At 44.5% G+C, this 16,200-nt stretch overlaps 1 protein-coding gene across 1 annotated transcript; it reads left to right on the plus strand.

Annotated features, from left to right (window-relative positions):
• The first annotated feature begins 107 nt into the window (after positions 1 to 107).
• On the plus strand, positions 108 to 15,242 carry LOC122934764 (gastrula zinc finger protein XlCGF57.1-like). Its single transcript, XM_044290456.1, has 4 exons — positions 108 to 225; positions 334 to 431; positions 7,685 to 7,742; positions 12,768 to 15,242. The coding sequence occupies exons 1-4, from the start codon at positions 141 to 143 to the stop codon at positions 14,381 to 14,383; spliced, it is 1,857 nt and encodes a 618-aa protein (XP_044146391.1). The 5' UTR covers positions 108 to 140; the 3' UTR covers positions 14,384 to 15,242.
• Positions 15,243 to 16,200: the final 958 nt, after the last annotated feature.

Raw genomic sequence — 16,200 nt, forward strand, 5'->3', positions numbered from 1 at the left:
GAGCTGCTGAGCGGAGAGGTGAGCGCTGCTGGGAATGCTGGGACATTATACAATAACGCCAAGGGAGGGGTCTGGTAATGACTGTGTCCTTGTGTTGTCAGGTTCCTATAAGGTGTCAGGATGTCGCTGTCTATTTCTCCATGGAGGAGTGGGAGTATTTAGAAGGACAAAAGGATCTATACAAGGACGTCATGATGGAGAATCACCAGTCCCTCACATTACCGCGTAAGAGGAGACCTTCCATGACTGTAGAGGAGAGAACAGTTTTGAGGGTCAGATTCCTGATCATCACATATAGACAATGTATTCAGTCGCTGTGTGTATTTTCTATAGATGGATCCAGTCAAAGAAATCCACCAGAGAGATGTCCCAGTCCTCTGTATTCCCAGGACTGTCCAGAGGAGAAACCAAATATCCCACTGGATCATCAGGTAGATGAAGCTGAGGTTTCTACAAATCCTCTATAGACTGATGTAATGGAGCTTTCTACTGACCTCCCCCAGCAGCAGTGGAGTATACTGTACTCTCCATCTACTGACCTCCCCCAGCAGCAGTGGAGTATACTGTACTCTCCGTCTACTGACCTCCCCCAGCAGCAGTGGAGTATACTGTACGCTCCATCTACTGACCTCCCCCAGCAGCAGTGGAGTATACTGTACTCTCCATCTACTGACCTCCCCCAGCAGCATTGGAGTATACTGTACGCTCCGTCTACTGACCTCCCCCAGCAGCAGTGGAGTATACTGTACTCTCCATCTACTGACCTCCCCCAGCAGCAGTGGAGTATACTGTACTCTCCGTCTACTGACCCCCCCCAGCAGCAGTGGAGTATACTGTACTCTCCATCTACTGACCTCCCCCAGCAGCAGTGGAGTATACTGTACGCTCCGTCTACTGACCTCCCCCAGCAGCAGTGGAGTATACTGTACGCTCCGTCTACTGACCTCCCCCAGCAGCAGTGGAGTATACTGTACGCTCCGTCTACTGACCTCCCCCAGCAGCAGTGGAGTATACTGTACGCTCCGTCTACTGACCTCCTCCAGCAGCAGTGGAGTATACTGTACTCTCCATCTACTGACCTCCCCCAGCAGCAGTGGAGTATACTGTACGCTCCGTCTACTGACCTCCCCCAGCAGCAGTGGAGTATACTGTACGCTCCGTCTACTGACCTCCCCCAGCAGCAGTGGAGTATACTGTACGCTCTGTCTACTGACCTCCCCCAGCAGCAGTGGAGTATACTGTACGCTCCGTCTACTGACCTCCCCCAGCAGCAGTGGAGAATACTGTACTCTCCGTCTACTGACCTCCCCCAGCAGCAGTGGAGTATACTGTACGCTCCGTCTACTGACCTCCCCCAGCAGCAGTGGAGTATACTGTACTCTCCGTCTACTGACCTCCCCCAGCAGCAGTGGAGTATACTGTACTCTCCATCTACTGACCTCCCCCAGCAGCAGTGGAGTATACTGTACGCTCCATATACTGACCTCCCCCAGCAGCAGTGGAGTATACTGTACTCTTCATCTACTGACCTCCCCCAGCAGCTGTGGAGTATACTGTACGCTCCATCTACTGACCTCCCCCAGCAGCAGTGGAGTATACTGTACGCTCCGTCTACTGACCTCCCCCAGCAGCAGTGGAGTATACTGTACGCTCCGTCTACTGACCTCCCCCAGCAGCAGTGGAGTATACTGTACTCTGCATCTACTGACCTCCCCCAGCAGCAGTGGAGTATACTGTACGCTCCGTCTACTGACCTCCCCCAGCAGCAGTGGAGTATACTGTACTCTGCATCTACTGACCTCCCCCAGCAGCAGTGGAGTATACTGTACGCTCCATCTACTGACCTCCCCCAGCAGCAGTGGAGTATACTGTACGCTCCATCTACTGACCTCCCCCAGCAGCAGTGGAGTATACTGTACTCTCCGTCTACTGACCTCCCCAGCAGCAGTGGAGTATACTGTACTCTCCGTCTACTGACTCCCCCAGCAGCAGTGGAGTATACTGTACGCTCCGTCTACTGACCTCCCCCAGCAGCAGTGGAGTATACTGTACTCTCCATCTACTGACCTCCCCCAGCAGCAGTGGAGTATACTGTACTCTCCGTCTACTGACCTCCCCCAGCAGCAGTGGAGTATACTGTACGCTCCATCTACTGACCTCCCCCAGCAGCAGTGGAGTATACTGTACGCTCCGTCTACTGACCTCCCCCAGCAGCAGTGGAGTATACTGTACTCTCCATCTACTGACCTCCCCCAGCAGCAGTGGAGTATACTGTACGCTCCATCTACTGACCTCCCCCAGCAGCAGTGGAGTATACTGTACTCTCCGTCTACTGACCTCCCCCAGCAGCAGTGGAGTATACTGTACTCTCCGTCTACTGACCTCCCCCAGCAGCAGTGGAGTATACTGTACTCTCCATCTACTGACCTCCCCCAGCAGCAGTGGAGTATACTGTACTCTCCATCTACTGACCTCCTCCAGCAGCAGTGGAGTATACTGTACGCTCCGTCTACTGACCTCCCCCAGCAGCAGTGGAGTATACTGTACTCTCCATCTACTGACCTCCCCCAGCAGCAGTGGAGTATACTGTACTCTCCGTCTACTGACCTCCCCCAGCAGCAGTGGAGTATACTGTACTCTCCGTCTACTGACCTCCCCCAGCAGCAGTGGAGTATACTGTACGCTCCGTCTACTGACCTCCCCCAGCAGCAGTGGAGTATACTGTACCCTCCATCTACTGACCTCCCCCAGCAGCAGTGGAGTATACTGTACTCTCCATCTACTGACCTCCCCCAGCAGCAGTGGAGTATACTGTACTCTCCGTCTACTGACCTCCCCCAGCAGCAGTGGAGTATACTGTACTCTCCGTCTACTGACCCCCCCAGCAGCAGTGGAGTATACTGTACGCTCCATTACATCTTGTTATTGGTGGCTGAAAATGGTTTCTGGTTTTATAAAAGATTGTGATAAAAGGAATCTGTCACATTGTTAGAATATAGCGCTATATATTAGTTTTTTAGAATATTCGTCATTTTTTTCATCTGAACACATGATTCCTCCCTGCTTATTGCTTGTGGGCCAATGAGTCATTGGCCCACAAGCGACTTAAGCAGTGAGGAATCATGACTTCAGATGGAAAGAAATGACGAATATTCTTAAAAACAATATATAGCGCTATATTCTATAGTGCTATTTATTCGTTTTTGACCCACGCCTGTATTGATCGCTTAATATGCGCATAATACGGGATCATTACCTTGCTGATATTCGAGTACAAAAAGAAGACTGTAGAATATAACGAATATTCGACGAATATTCTACAAAATATTTGCGAAATATCACTAATTCAAATATGACCCCTGCTGCTCATCACTACCAAAGAGGAGTAAGTGCAGCGCTTGGCTATCTCCAGTTTTAAAGGGATTACCTTACCTGAGACATTGGTGGTACATATTAGTTCACAAAAACCCTATTGTGAGGGAGCAGCGTTGGGAATTACCATTGTAGCTTAGGCTGTATTGCAACAGCTAGTTTACGCTTTTTCCTCCCCCACATTGATTGTTAAAATTTCACCTTTATTTTTATTTGTACTTACGGTAATAAAACCTACTATATCAACGAGAACCTATAGTTAAAACTTTCAGGGTGAGTTCTAATCTCACTGCAATTCAGTAATATCTGGAATAGCGTCTGTGGCGGCTGCGCACTCACACTGACGCCTCTATTCTAATATCCTATGAGGTGTATTCCTTCTCATAGCGCTCACTTCCTGGACTAAAACTGTAACTTAGAATCTGCCCCCCCGACATGTTTCACCGAGTACCGGCGTCTTCAGGGGCTGGGCAGTCTATGATTCCAAGTGACGAGGACTTGATCTTTGATAGAAGAGAATAATCTAATAATAAAACCTTCTGATAAAGGAGGACACGTAGTCCTCCTAGATCAGATAGATTATGTCACTATGGTGAAATCACTACTAGAGGATGAAAAAACATACAGACTCCTCAAGGAAAATCCTACTGTTAAGTTTACAGAGAAACTAAAAAAGGTCCTAATGGAAGCTAAAGATGCCAACCTTATCACTAAAGAGCAATACAAGGTACTGTTTAATCCACGTCCAACTGTTGCCACTTTCTATGCTATCCCCAAAGTCCACAAAAAGATCCAACCAATCCCAGGCAGACCCATTGTCTCAGGGAATCAAAGCCTATGTGAAAAGATCAGTGACTATGTCAATCAGGTTATCTCTCCCTATGTGTCGACCTTGCCATCTTATATTAGGGACACTAAAGATGCTGTCGTCAGGCTCCAGGATATCCATGTCAGTTCCCGGACATATATAGCGAGCCTAGACTGTGGAGGCTCTTTACACAAGTATCAGACACGACTTAGGGCTTCAAGCAGTTGAATACTATCTAAGCACTAGGGGTACACAATATCAATGTCACAATCAGTGTGTCTTAGCCACTGCTTGATTTTTTGTTAAAACACAATTATTTTTTTTTTGATGGTAAATATTATTTACAGATCACCGATACCGCGATGGGGACGATTTGTGCACCTAATTTTGCAAACCTATTTCTTGGGTGGTGGGAAGACCGAATTGTCTTCACAGAAACACAATACAAATACACAGAGCACATTTTATTTTGGGGATCGTTATATTGACGACGTTTTAATTCTTTGGGAAGGCACAGAACAGGAATTTATTGCGTTTACTCACATATTAAATAATAATGAACTGGGCCTCAAATTTACAGCAGAAATTCATAAAGAAAACATAAATTTTCTGGACCTGACAATTACCCTGGGGCCTGACGGCAGTGTACAGACAGAAGTCTATAGGAAGCCCACCTCGACCAACAACTTCCTTCATTGGGAAAGCTTCCACCCACCGGCCCTGAAGAGAGGGATTCCGGTGGGACAGTATCTGCGAGCTAAAAGGACCTGCTCAGGAAGCTTTCGAGAAAGAAAGTGCCCTCCTCTTTCGGAGGTTGCTGGCTAGGGGGTAGCCGAAAAAAAGCCTTTTTAAGGCATATAACAGAGCAAAGAAGACAGATAGGAGTGCTCTGCTAAGTAGCAGAAAGAAGCAGGAAGAAAAATTGACCATACGCTGTATTGGCACTTTGATGTCCAACACGAACGAGTATATAGAATTTTTGAGCGATACTGGCATATCCTGAAAACAGATGAAGATTTAAGAGAAGTAATCCCCCCCAATCCAGCAATAACGTATAGACGAGGGAAAAACCTGAAAGACATGTTGGTACATAGCCATTTCCAGCAAGAGAAGACACCAGTCACCACTTGGTTGAGTACTAAGGGATCGTATCCCTGTGGAGAATGTATCTACTGCAGGTACATGACACCCCTAAAGGAATTTACCAATCCAGTAGATGGTAAACATTACCAGATAAGAGAGTATATTAATTGCAAGCCCCAGAGGAGTGGTATACGCAATAAAGTGTTACTGCCCTAAAATTTATGTCGGTAAGACCACCCAAGAGTTGAGAAGGAGACTTTCCGGACATTTTAGTAAAATTAATACAGGGGCAGATACATCACTCTCTAGACATATGATAGAACAACATCAAGGCGATGTGACCAAACTTAAAGTCTGGGGGATTCAGAAGATCAAAAAAGGACCCAGACAAGGAGACTTTGATAGAAGACTCCTACAAGAAGAAACCTGCTGGATCTATCACCTGCAAAGCCTAGGCCCTAAAGGCCTTAATGAGGGGTTTACCTACTCTTCATTTATTTAAAAGATCCTAAATGCCCAATACACATATGACAGACAATTGAAACAAATGGAAAGATTTAATCTGGTGGAAATGGAATAAGATTACAGATGTATATATCAAAAAAGAAACTAAAAGAGGATTAGAATAATATATAGGATCCAAATAGGTTGTCCTTATAGTGACTTAAGTCCATAACATCATCTCATAAATGGCGAGCCCCTACTAAGAATGACCTAAACCATTAGGAGTAAATTGTCCTCAGCTATATCTATGGTAATGGTGATGGAATTGGTATATCATGTTCCGAGATAAGATTAAGTGTAAGTACAGTAGAAATAAGTAACCATGCTACTGTATCAGACTCAACAGCACATGTATTAGAAGTGGACCCTTTGGGAAGAGAATCTAAGTCCCGATACATGCGCAATAAACAAGTGAAGCCCAATAGACAAAGGGGAGCTGGAAATGCTCCAAGACCTGGTGCATGCACAGTATTGAAAGAAGACCACTTTGCAATATGTATAGAATGAAGAGGAGAACTTCAAGTTCTGGCGCATGCGCGAGATGGAGCGGGAGAGAACGGGAACTAAGCATCACCAGGACCAACCAATAGGGGGGAAGAATAGATAGGCAGGGGAGAATGATGGAGAGAAAGCGATGATTATTGGCCTATGACGAATGACGTCATAAACAGAGGTATATTAAAAGATCAAGTCCTCGTCACTTGGAATCATAGACTGCCCAGCCCCTGAAGACGCCGGTACTCGGCAAAACATGTCGGGGGGTAGATTCTAAGTTACAGTTTTAGTCCAGGAAGTGAGCGCTATGAGAATGAATACACCTAATAGGATATTAGAATAGAGGCATCAGTGTGAGTGCGCAGCCGCCACAGACGCTATTCCAGATATTACTGAATTGCAGTGAGATTAGAGCTCACCCTGAAAGTTTTAACTGTAGGTTCTCATTGATATAGTAGTTTTATTAAGTACAAATAAAAATAAATGTAAAGTTTTAACCAACAATGTGGGGGAGGAAAAAGCGTAAGCTAGCTGTTGCAATACAGCCTAAGCTACAATTGGTGGCACATCACTCTAGAACGAAGCTCCCAAAGTGAAGGAGAACACTCCGCACATGCGCAACCGCCCTGCATTAATTTGTATGGGTGTGCTGAAAATAGACAAGTGGCGCGCTCGGCTATCTTAGGGAGTCCCATAGAAATGAATGTAGAGAGCACTGCGCAAGCGCGGCCACCGCTTCATTCACTTGTATCGAAGTGCCATAAATAGCCAAGCCAGTGTCCGGCTATTTTGGGCGCTACCATATAAATTATAAGCAGGCCGGCCGCACATACATGGTCCACTCCTGTTCACTTTTGGAGCTCCGTTCTAGAGATAGACGTGGGTCACACCTCCTAGACCCACACCTGTCTGACATTGGTGGCATAGCCTAGAGTTATGCCACCAATATCTCAGATGAGAAAACCCCTAATTGTGAAAAAAAAGTCCAAAGATCAACAAAACTGATAAGAGGCCCGAGACCCTCAGTTATGAGGGAATTTTTATTTAGTCTTGGGAGGAGATATCTAAGGGGAGACCTGATAAAACTGTACAAATATATGAATGTAAGAAGGTTCAGTCTCCAGCGCTGATAAAAGGCTTCTTCACTGTAAAAGCTGTGACATTATAGAATAATGTAAGAACCGGAGGTGATGAGCACAGCGCCCCCTCCAGGATAGGATCAGATCAATTCAAACCTTTCTGCTGATGTTTAAAACACTTGTCTGAATGTTGATCCTGTCTGACCGACACTTGAGGAGATCCTTCTCCTTTAGGGCAGATTGGTTCATGTCTTCTAGGGGTTTCTAACCTTCACCTGGATATAAGAGAAACTCGGGTTCCTTTTTCTGTTTTCTTCATGTCTTTAATGTTGGATCTTTGCAGGAAATTTCTGGTGAAATGACAAGTGGCCTCGAAGACCCCGGATCGGTGTCTGTGAAAGGTTAGAGTCCGTTTTTTATATATATAAATCTTGTTGACTGTAAATTCCTTTGTTAATGGCAAAACTGATACAAAGTTCAGAGAAACCTCGTCCTCGTCATCATTGTTATGAGTTATGTTTTAATTATGTCAAGTCCATGTTTAATCTCCCTGGAGAGATGTAGGTGATAATCGCAATGTCCTCTACCAAGGAGATCATCACTCGTCTCCTCGGCATTAATCACAGCTCACATGGAGGTGTTATCAGTTTATTTACTGATTGTATACTTATTTTCTGTACATGGTTATAGAGGCGGCCACATGACAGGGCACAGCGATCCCATGAACCCTGTCAATTAACCCCTCAGGTGTGGCACCTGAGAGGTTAATTAACCTGGTTCGGCGGATCGCATTGCCCCGTCGCTGAGGCTGGGTGCCGGCTGTGTGATACGGCCAGCACCCGCCGCCCACATTTGTATTCAGGGGTTAATTATATACATTGGTGGCGCAGTGGCCACAGCCCTTCCCCTCCTCCTCAGTATTACAATAACTGCCTAGAAACAACTGGACAATGCAAAAAAATATTGTTGCATCACACGATCATAGAGGAGGTCCCGAAAGACGTCATAGATGACATTTTGGAATGCTGCAGGAGTGTTACAGAGGCCAAAGGGCATGACTAAATACTCATAGTGCTTTTCAGGAGTGTTGAATGCCATCCACCACTAGTCACCCGTCAGTATTCAAATCAAATTATAGGCCCCACCGAGTTCCAACTTTGGGAAGATTCTGGATCCATGAATCCTATCAAAAGGCCAAGGGAGCAGAGGCACGGGACATTTATTCTTCACATGTATTCTTGTAATTTTCAATCCCTAATAATCAATGCAGAACCGCAGAGAACCATCCTTTCTCTTCATAAAAAGAAATCCAGCCTCAGCTGGGGAGAAAGATTTCTAATTAAACCTTTCTTTAAGTTTTTTTTTTTATGTAGTCCAACATAGCCTGAGTCTCCGATAACAATAATGGATGGTCTTGGCCACTAGGAGGCATGGTGCCAGACCGGAGCCCAATCAGTCATAGGATCTGTGTGGTGACTACCTTCCGTTTTATCAAAAATATACATGTAGCTGGCATGAAGCATGGCCCAGTAGATTCTTGGGAGCCTGTGGAGCCATGGGTGGTCGCACAGAAGCCAAGCAGCGGAAACGACAATCATCCCCAGTGCAAAATCACGGAAGGAGGATACTAGTAGAAACAGGCAGGACATAGGATCTTCTGTGTGAGCAAGACTCTCACTTGGAGATCAATGGGCACGGTGACATTTCATGGATTCCATAAGTGTCATCCCCTTGATAGATGTGACTACCAAAGGCCTCTCCAACTGCTTGGAAGGGATATAGTATTGGGCTACCAAGGCCTGATGCAGGAGTCCAGGACGGCCTGCAAGGTAAACCAAATTTTACTGCATGTTAAGGACACAGCTTCAGAGAGAACTTGACTTTGCCCAGGGTTGTCCATCCAATCAACCCTAGGCACTGGAGTTTCCCATGAAGAGGGAACAGGTTATTTGCAATAGTCACTGCTGCACCTATGCAGATGATCCTCTTTGGGCAGCTTGACTTTATGCAATTGCTTGGGTTTCGGAGGAGACGAAGAAGGTAGCATGGGCTTTTGAAAAGAAGATACCAGCTGAGGAACTCAGCTTTCACATGCTGACACCTTGAGGCCCTCTTTGAAGCAGAGATCATTTCCATGTAATCTCACATGCTTTTAAGTATTTAAGTATCTCTTTCGCATGCTAATTGATTTATAGACCATTTCCCCGTCAGCACACTTGACACGTACCCTGATCATGTGACCAATATCATATGACCACACATACAGTGCCTCCTAGAACCTCCGACCCGTCCGTGCTGTCAGATACATGCGCACGTAACCACCGCTCACCCCGCCCCCCGAACGTGCGCTCCACCAAGCGTTCCACCGGATGTAATTGCATCGGATCGGCACCTCCCCCTGCAATAATATTTGTTCCCGGCCACGTCCGCATAGCCCGCGCTTCCAACTATAAAGATATTATTTGATTTTTCGATTATTCAACATCTTTTCCTTCTTCCCCATATTAATTCCGCTAACCCCGCCCCCGATCATGCGTTCCACTAAGCGTTCCACCGGAAGGAGCGTTTGGTGGATCGCATCGGATCGCTCCATCCCTTCACTCTAACACCTGTTCTCGGCCACCTCCCCATCATTAACGCTTCACACCCCAACTTGTATCATTGCACTCTACTATTATTTCTTTATTATCCCATTCGATCACTCGACTTCCGCCCTTTGGAACGCAGTCTGCGTTCCACCGACCGGAAGTGACACCACATTACTTCCATTTTAGGTCTTTTTGTGCCAAATTCTTTATTGATTTGTGTATTTATAGACCTGACATGTCAAAAGTACAACTGTAGCATACTTTCTCCTGATGAAGGGGATACCTTGATCCCCGAAACGCGTTGAGCCATATATCATACAATAAAGGTGATTTGATCAGAAGCGCTCTGCCTCGCTGCCATCATTCACTGAGATTCTACACACGATCCTGGCCAGGGGGAAACCGTCACAGGTGTTTTATGCTTATCCTGCTGACAACCCCCTAGTGAAGAAAGTGCCTCATTGGATGTTTCCCATCCATTTTATCTTTTATTTCTTGTTTTTAACCATTTGTTTTTAATCTCCTGCTGATACCGTTAACAGGAAGCGAACTTCCTCTGTTTATCGGTTTCAATCTACTTTGTACTTTTTAAATATACTTAGTATTTTTATTTGTGTATATATATATATATATATATATATATATATACAGTACAGACCAAAAGTTTGGACACACCTTCTCATTCAAAGAGTTTTCTTTATTTTCATGACTATGAAAATTGTAGATTCACACTGAAGGCATCAAAACTATGAATTAACACATGTGGAATTATATACATAACAAAAAAGTGTGAAACAACTGAAAATATGTCATATTCTAGGTTCTTCAAAGTAGCCACCTTTTGCTTTGGTTACTGCTTTGCACACTCTTGGCATTCTCTTGATGCCAAGAGTGGAGATTAGAGAAAGGCCAGGTATCAAAAGGTCAAATCTGGGAAACAGACAGAAGTCAGTACACGGGCAGACAAACGTATAACAGCATACCTAGCGGACTAGACTCTATTGCTCAGGCACTTACCGACAGCGGAAGGTGACTAAAAATCCCCACAATGACCAGCCATTGACTGGTAAAGAATAGGGTATACATGCACTAGCCCTTTAAAAGCTGGAGGTAGCATGCCCGCACTCCACAGTCAGAGTGAGAGAGGCCTAGCCAATAAGCAAGCAATATCGTGCATAAATGGACAAATCTATTCCAGTGGCATGGCCCACCCAGAAGGAGTGGAAAGCGGGAGCATTGTTAAGGGCCATTTTTGCCTGGTCCTAGTTGCCTGAAAGTGACTTGGCTGGATCCATTCGTATCTTCCAATTTAAAGGGATTAGAGATTATTCTGGATTACATTGTTACTACAATAATTGAAAATGAAAGCTCTTCGCACACATTTTTGAACAAACGTGTCCCTCGATCATAAATACATGGTGTGGTTATTGAAAACCCTCAATCTGATGTCAGAGGCAAAATGTCACGGCGGGGAGTAAGGAAAAACCCCAACCGTGCAATGGCTGAAACGCCAGATAGCAGGGAACAGGGAGCAGGTCACCTCCTAATGTAACCCTGAGCTCTTCCTAGATTCCTAGCGCATGAGCCGCCTCAGAAGGTAAGGGGGCTCATGCTCACCAACCTAGGACCCTGCTATCCCTGCTATGCCCTAGGCCTGATGACAGGATAGAGGCCACCCATTCATCCTTGACCACAGATGAATGATGTCTCCAGAGGCCCAGTAGCAGACAGGATGCAAGACCATGGGATAATCAGTACGGCAGGTAAGTTACACAGACATAACAATGCTATCCACACTTACCTGCCGCAGCCGAGATGGAAGAAGGCTCCAGGCTGGGAAACCCACAGTCTTGCCTTCGCTTAAACCCCACTGGGAAAGCAAGCCCCTTCAGGAGCAAACACACCAAAACACAAACCTCCAATCAAGGCCCACACCATAACAACGTACACCAGGTGAGGGAGGGAAAACAGAAACACACCAGAGGGGACACACAGACAAAGCAAGGGAAACAATATAATAAATAAGGGTGGCTCCAACAGACTAAGACATTCAGCCAGGGAGCAGAGCTCCTACACAGGCAGACAACAAAATCAAACTGACTACAGGCTCCAACACACAAACATATAAGGAGGCCTGAGGTCACACCCACCACAACTAGCAGACACACCTTAACCCAGTGCATACCAAAATGGGGAAACACCACATCCATGGAAAAGTGCCATGTTGCCCAAGGCAACCGCACGTGCAGACACAGAGTTACAACCTAGCCAAGGGTCGTGACACAACCATTCATTAACACCTCCTTGTCAACTGAACACCATGATTTCATTCCTATAGGCTTTTTTTAGCTGGCCATATAAATTATACTTTTGTCGGATGAACCTGCCAAGAACCGTGGGTTCGGCTGGCACACTAATGTCTGTGGGGAGTTCCTGACTCTCCCTCGGAAATGTCCCATTTTCGCCCAATCCAAATATTCACCTGGGAGATAAGCCACCTTTAGAACTGTCTGGCAGCAGCTTTCTCCACTCTCCTATGGTGTACACAGACATATTTTGCTGAGCCGAATTTGTATGTGTATGGGGGAAGCGGCTGTCTGCCGAACGAAACTTAGACTTAACCCCTTTAAGTCTTTTATCTGGAAACTATTTAACTCTTTGTTAGGAAATATCTGTCCATGGATGTTTGATATGGGTTTGATTAAGCTGGTTAAAACCTAACTCATAACATGTGTATATATATTTATTTCACATATATGTTCATGCTGCATTTGCCTCCATTCATATCCGTTATATAGATACTACTTTGAGAAAATAAGAAAATATTTATTTTTCCAGGTGAGGATGAGACGAGAGACTCCAATGAACATCTCCTTTTATCTGAAAAAGTAGAAGACAACAATGTCACACAAGCTAATTCAATAAATGCTAATGTGTCCTTAGACCTTCACAGTGGAGATCTACCCACCAATACCATTGGTCACTGGAATCTTTTGTCCAATCAATCACTGAGTCAATCACAGAATCAGTCTAAACAATCTGTGCATGAAATAATTGACAGAGATAAAAGAACACTTTCAGGTTCAGAATGTGAAAAGTATTTTAGTCAAAGAATTCACACGGGAGAGAAACCATTTCCATGTCCAGAATGTGGGAAATGTTTTGCAAAGAAATCACATATTGTGGAACATCTAAGAACTCACACAGGGGAGAAGCCATTTCCATGTTTAGAATGTGGGAAATGTTTTAGTCAGAAATCAAATCTTGTGGAACATTTAAGAATTCACACAGGGGAGAAGCCATTTTTATGTTCAGAATGTGGGAAATGTTTTGCCAAAAGATCTGCTCTTGTTATGCATAAGAGAATTCACAAAGGAGAGAAGCCATATTCATGTCCCGATTGTGGGAAATGTTTTAGTCTGAAATCATGTCTTGTTACTCATCAGAGAACTCATACAGGGGAGAAGCCATTTTCATGTCCTGATTGTGGGAAATGTTTTGGTCAGAAATCAACTCTTGTTACTCATCAAAGAACTCACACCAAGAAGAGGCCATTTTCATGTTCAGAATGTGGGAAATGTTTCAACTATAAACCAGATCTTGTTGAACATCAAAGAACTCACACGGGAGAGAAACCGTTTTCATGTCCTGAATGTGCAAAATGCTTTAGTCAGAAAAGAAATTTAGTGAAACATCGAAGAATCCACACAGGGGAGAAGCCATTTTCATGTTTAGAATGTGGAAAATGTTTTAGACTCAAGTCACTTCTTCTTTACCATCAGAGAACTCACACAGGGGAGATGCCATTTTCATGTCCTGAATGTGGAAAATGTTTTGGCCAGAAATCAAGCTTATTGGAACATCGAAGAATCCACACAGGAGAGACACCATTTTCATGTCCAGAATGTGGGAAGTGTTTTGGCCAGAAATCAAACCTTGTGGAACATCGAAGAATTCACACAGGAGAGAAGCCATTTTCATGTTCAGAATGCGGGAAATGTTTTGGTCGGAAGTCAGTTCTTGTTGAACATCAGAGAATCCACACAGGAGAAACGCCATTTTTATGTCCAGAATGTGGGAAATGTTTTAGCCAGAAAACAAGCCTTGTGGAACATCGAAAAATTCACACAGGGGAGAAGCCATTTTCATGTTCGGAATGCAGGAAAAGTTTTGGTCGGAAGTCGGTTCTTGTTGAACATCAGAGAATTCACACAGGAGAGAAGCCATTTTCATGTCCTGAATGTGGGAAATGTTTTTGCAAGAAATCAGGCCTTTTGGAACATCGAAGAACTCACACAGGAGAGAAGCCGTTTTCATGTTCAGAATGTGGGAAATGTTTTGGTCGGAAATCGGTTCTTGCTGAACATCAGAGAACTCACACAGTGGAGAAACTATATTCATGTGCTAATGTGGGAGATATTTTAGACAGAAATGAAATGTTAGGAAACATCTAAGAGTTTATACAGGAGAGAGGCTATTTTCATGTTCTGAATTTGCTGAATGTTTTACACACAGAGCAGGTTTTGCTAAACATCGAAGAACTCGCACAGGTGCAACGTAAGAACTGTTGCAGGTGTGTGGCTTTATTTTTAGACCTGCTGCCTAAGGATGCCTTCTGTTGTATAAATATACCCCTTGAGGACCTGTGGTATAGCAGAACTGAATAAGCAGATGTTCCCAGAAAACAAGTGGCACGCTTTTACAACACTGATCGTTTAGACACTGCCACTATGCCCGCATGATCAGTACTGTGGCTGTAACACATACAATGCTTTCAGGAAGTTTTCAGATCCTTTATTTATTTTTTATTTTTTTGTTATGCTGTGGCCTTGTGCTAAAATTTCAAAGAAATTAAGTTGTTCCCTGTCATTCTGCACTCCATAACCCATAATGACAAAGTGAAAACAGAATGTTAGAAATCTTTACTAATGTAAGGATGTGGGGCAAGGGACCTTAAAGGGGTTGTCCGAGTTATGAAAAAAAAAAATATATATAGCACTGTAAATCTGATGGACAGCAATATATAACTAAGCTAAGCAAGTTTTAGGTAAGCAAGTTTTAGGTAAAAAAAAAATATATAGATTTCCTAATTTTCCTAGTTCTCTTCTGGCTATTTGTTAACCTGCAATCACAACAATCTCTTCCCCTCCCCCTGTTCTGCAGAGGGAGTGAATACAGAGTGACATGTCTGCTTGCTGAAGTCCCAGCTGTACAATGACACTGCTGATACACACAGGATCTTCTCCCTACCTGTTCTTGTGCAGAACTCCTCTAGTCTGTCAGCTCTGGTGCCCAGCATTTGTCTCCTCACTACCTGCAGCTACTCAGTAAAGCCTTCAGCCCTGAGTCTGTGCTCCTGAAGGTGTTAATCTTTCCTGAAGTATCCAGTGGGACGGAGACACAGGGCAGACAGCAGCAGCTGGCAGTGCAGGGGGGCGTGGCCAGCACAGTGACGTCTCGTGTACAGACACATATCTGATCTCTCAGACTTGTGCACAAATCATTATCAGAGCAGGGAGAGAAGCTGACATCACCCTCAGTGAAATCTGAGAAAGGAGCAACTACAGATGCAGTAAGTGCATGGTAAAGCTGTTACATTTGATTAGTTAGAAACATACAAAGAACAAAAAAATAACTCGGATAACCTCTTTAAATGTATTATTCTGCATGTGTAAATTGTATAATTACTGAAATATCTCACTTTGGTCAGTAGATGGCAGCAAAGGATAACAAGATAAAAAGTCTACATTGGAGCTGCTTATCAGAGTAATATTAATAACCTGTTTTAGTCTGCAAAGTTGATATTTAGCTTACTGGTTTATTGTTAGACAGCGTTACATTTACTGTTGGTTTATTCTCTGTGTACCAATCCGTTTTATATGTTCTCAGCTTCTTGTTCAATACATTGTTCAGTAAATTCAACTGCTGGGAATGAACTGTTGTCTGTGTCTGTGTGTCATCGTTTACCCTTGTACATGTGGGCCCAGCCCTCGGGCTTCTTTCACTAACTTATTGAAAAGGAAAAGATAAAATCTTGCATTGATATACCGTATTTATCGGCGTATAACACGCACTTTTTCCCCCTGAAAATAGGGGGAAAATGATGTATGCGTGTTATACGCCGATATAATGTTAAGAAGCCATGTTTTTACATACCGGAGGTATAACATTAAGACGGCGCAGCGCCTGCCGCAGCTCCCTCCTCATGCGCCGCCTGTCCCAGCTCCCTCTGTCATGCGGCGCCTGCCCCAGCTCACTCTGTCATGCGCCG

This window comes from Bufo gargarizans, chromosome 4, assembly GCF_014858855.1.
Source record: "Bufo gargarizans isolate SCDJY-AF-19 chromosome 4, ASM1485885v1, whole genome shotgun sequence".
Lineage (NCBI taxonomy): Eukaryota > Metazoa > Chordata > Amphibia > Anura > Bufonidae > Bufo > Bufo gargarizans.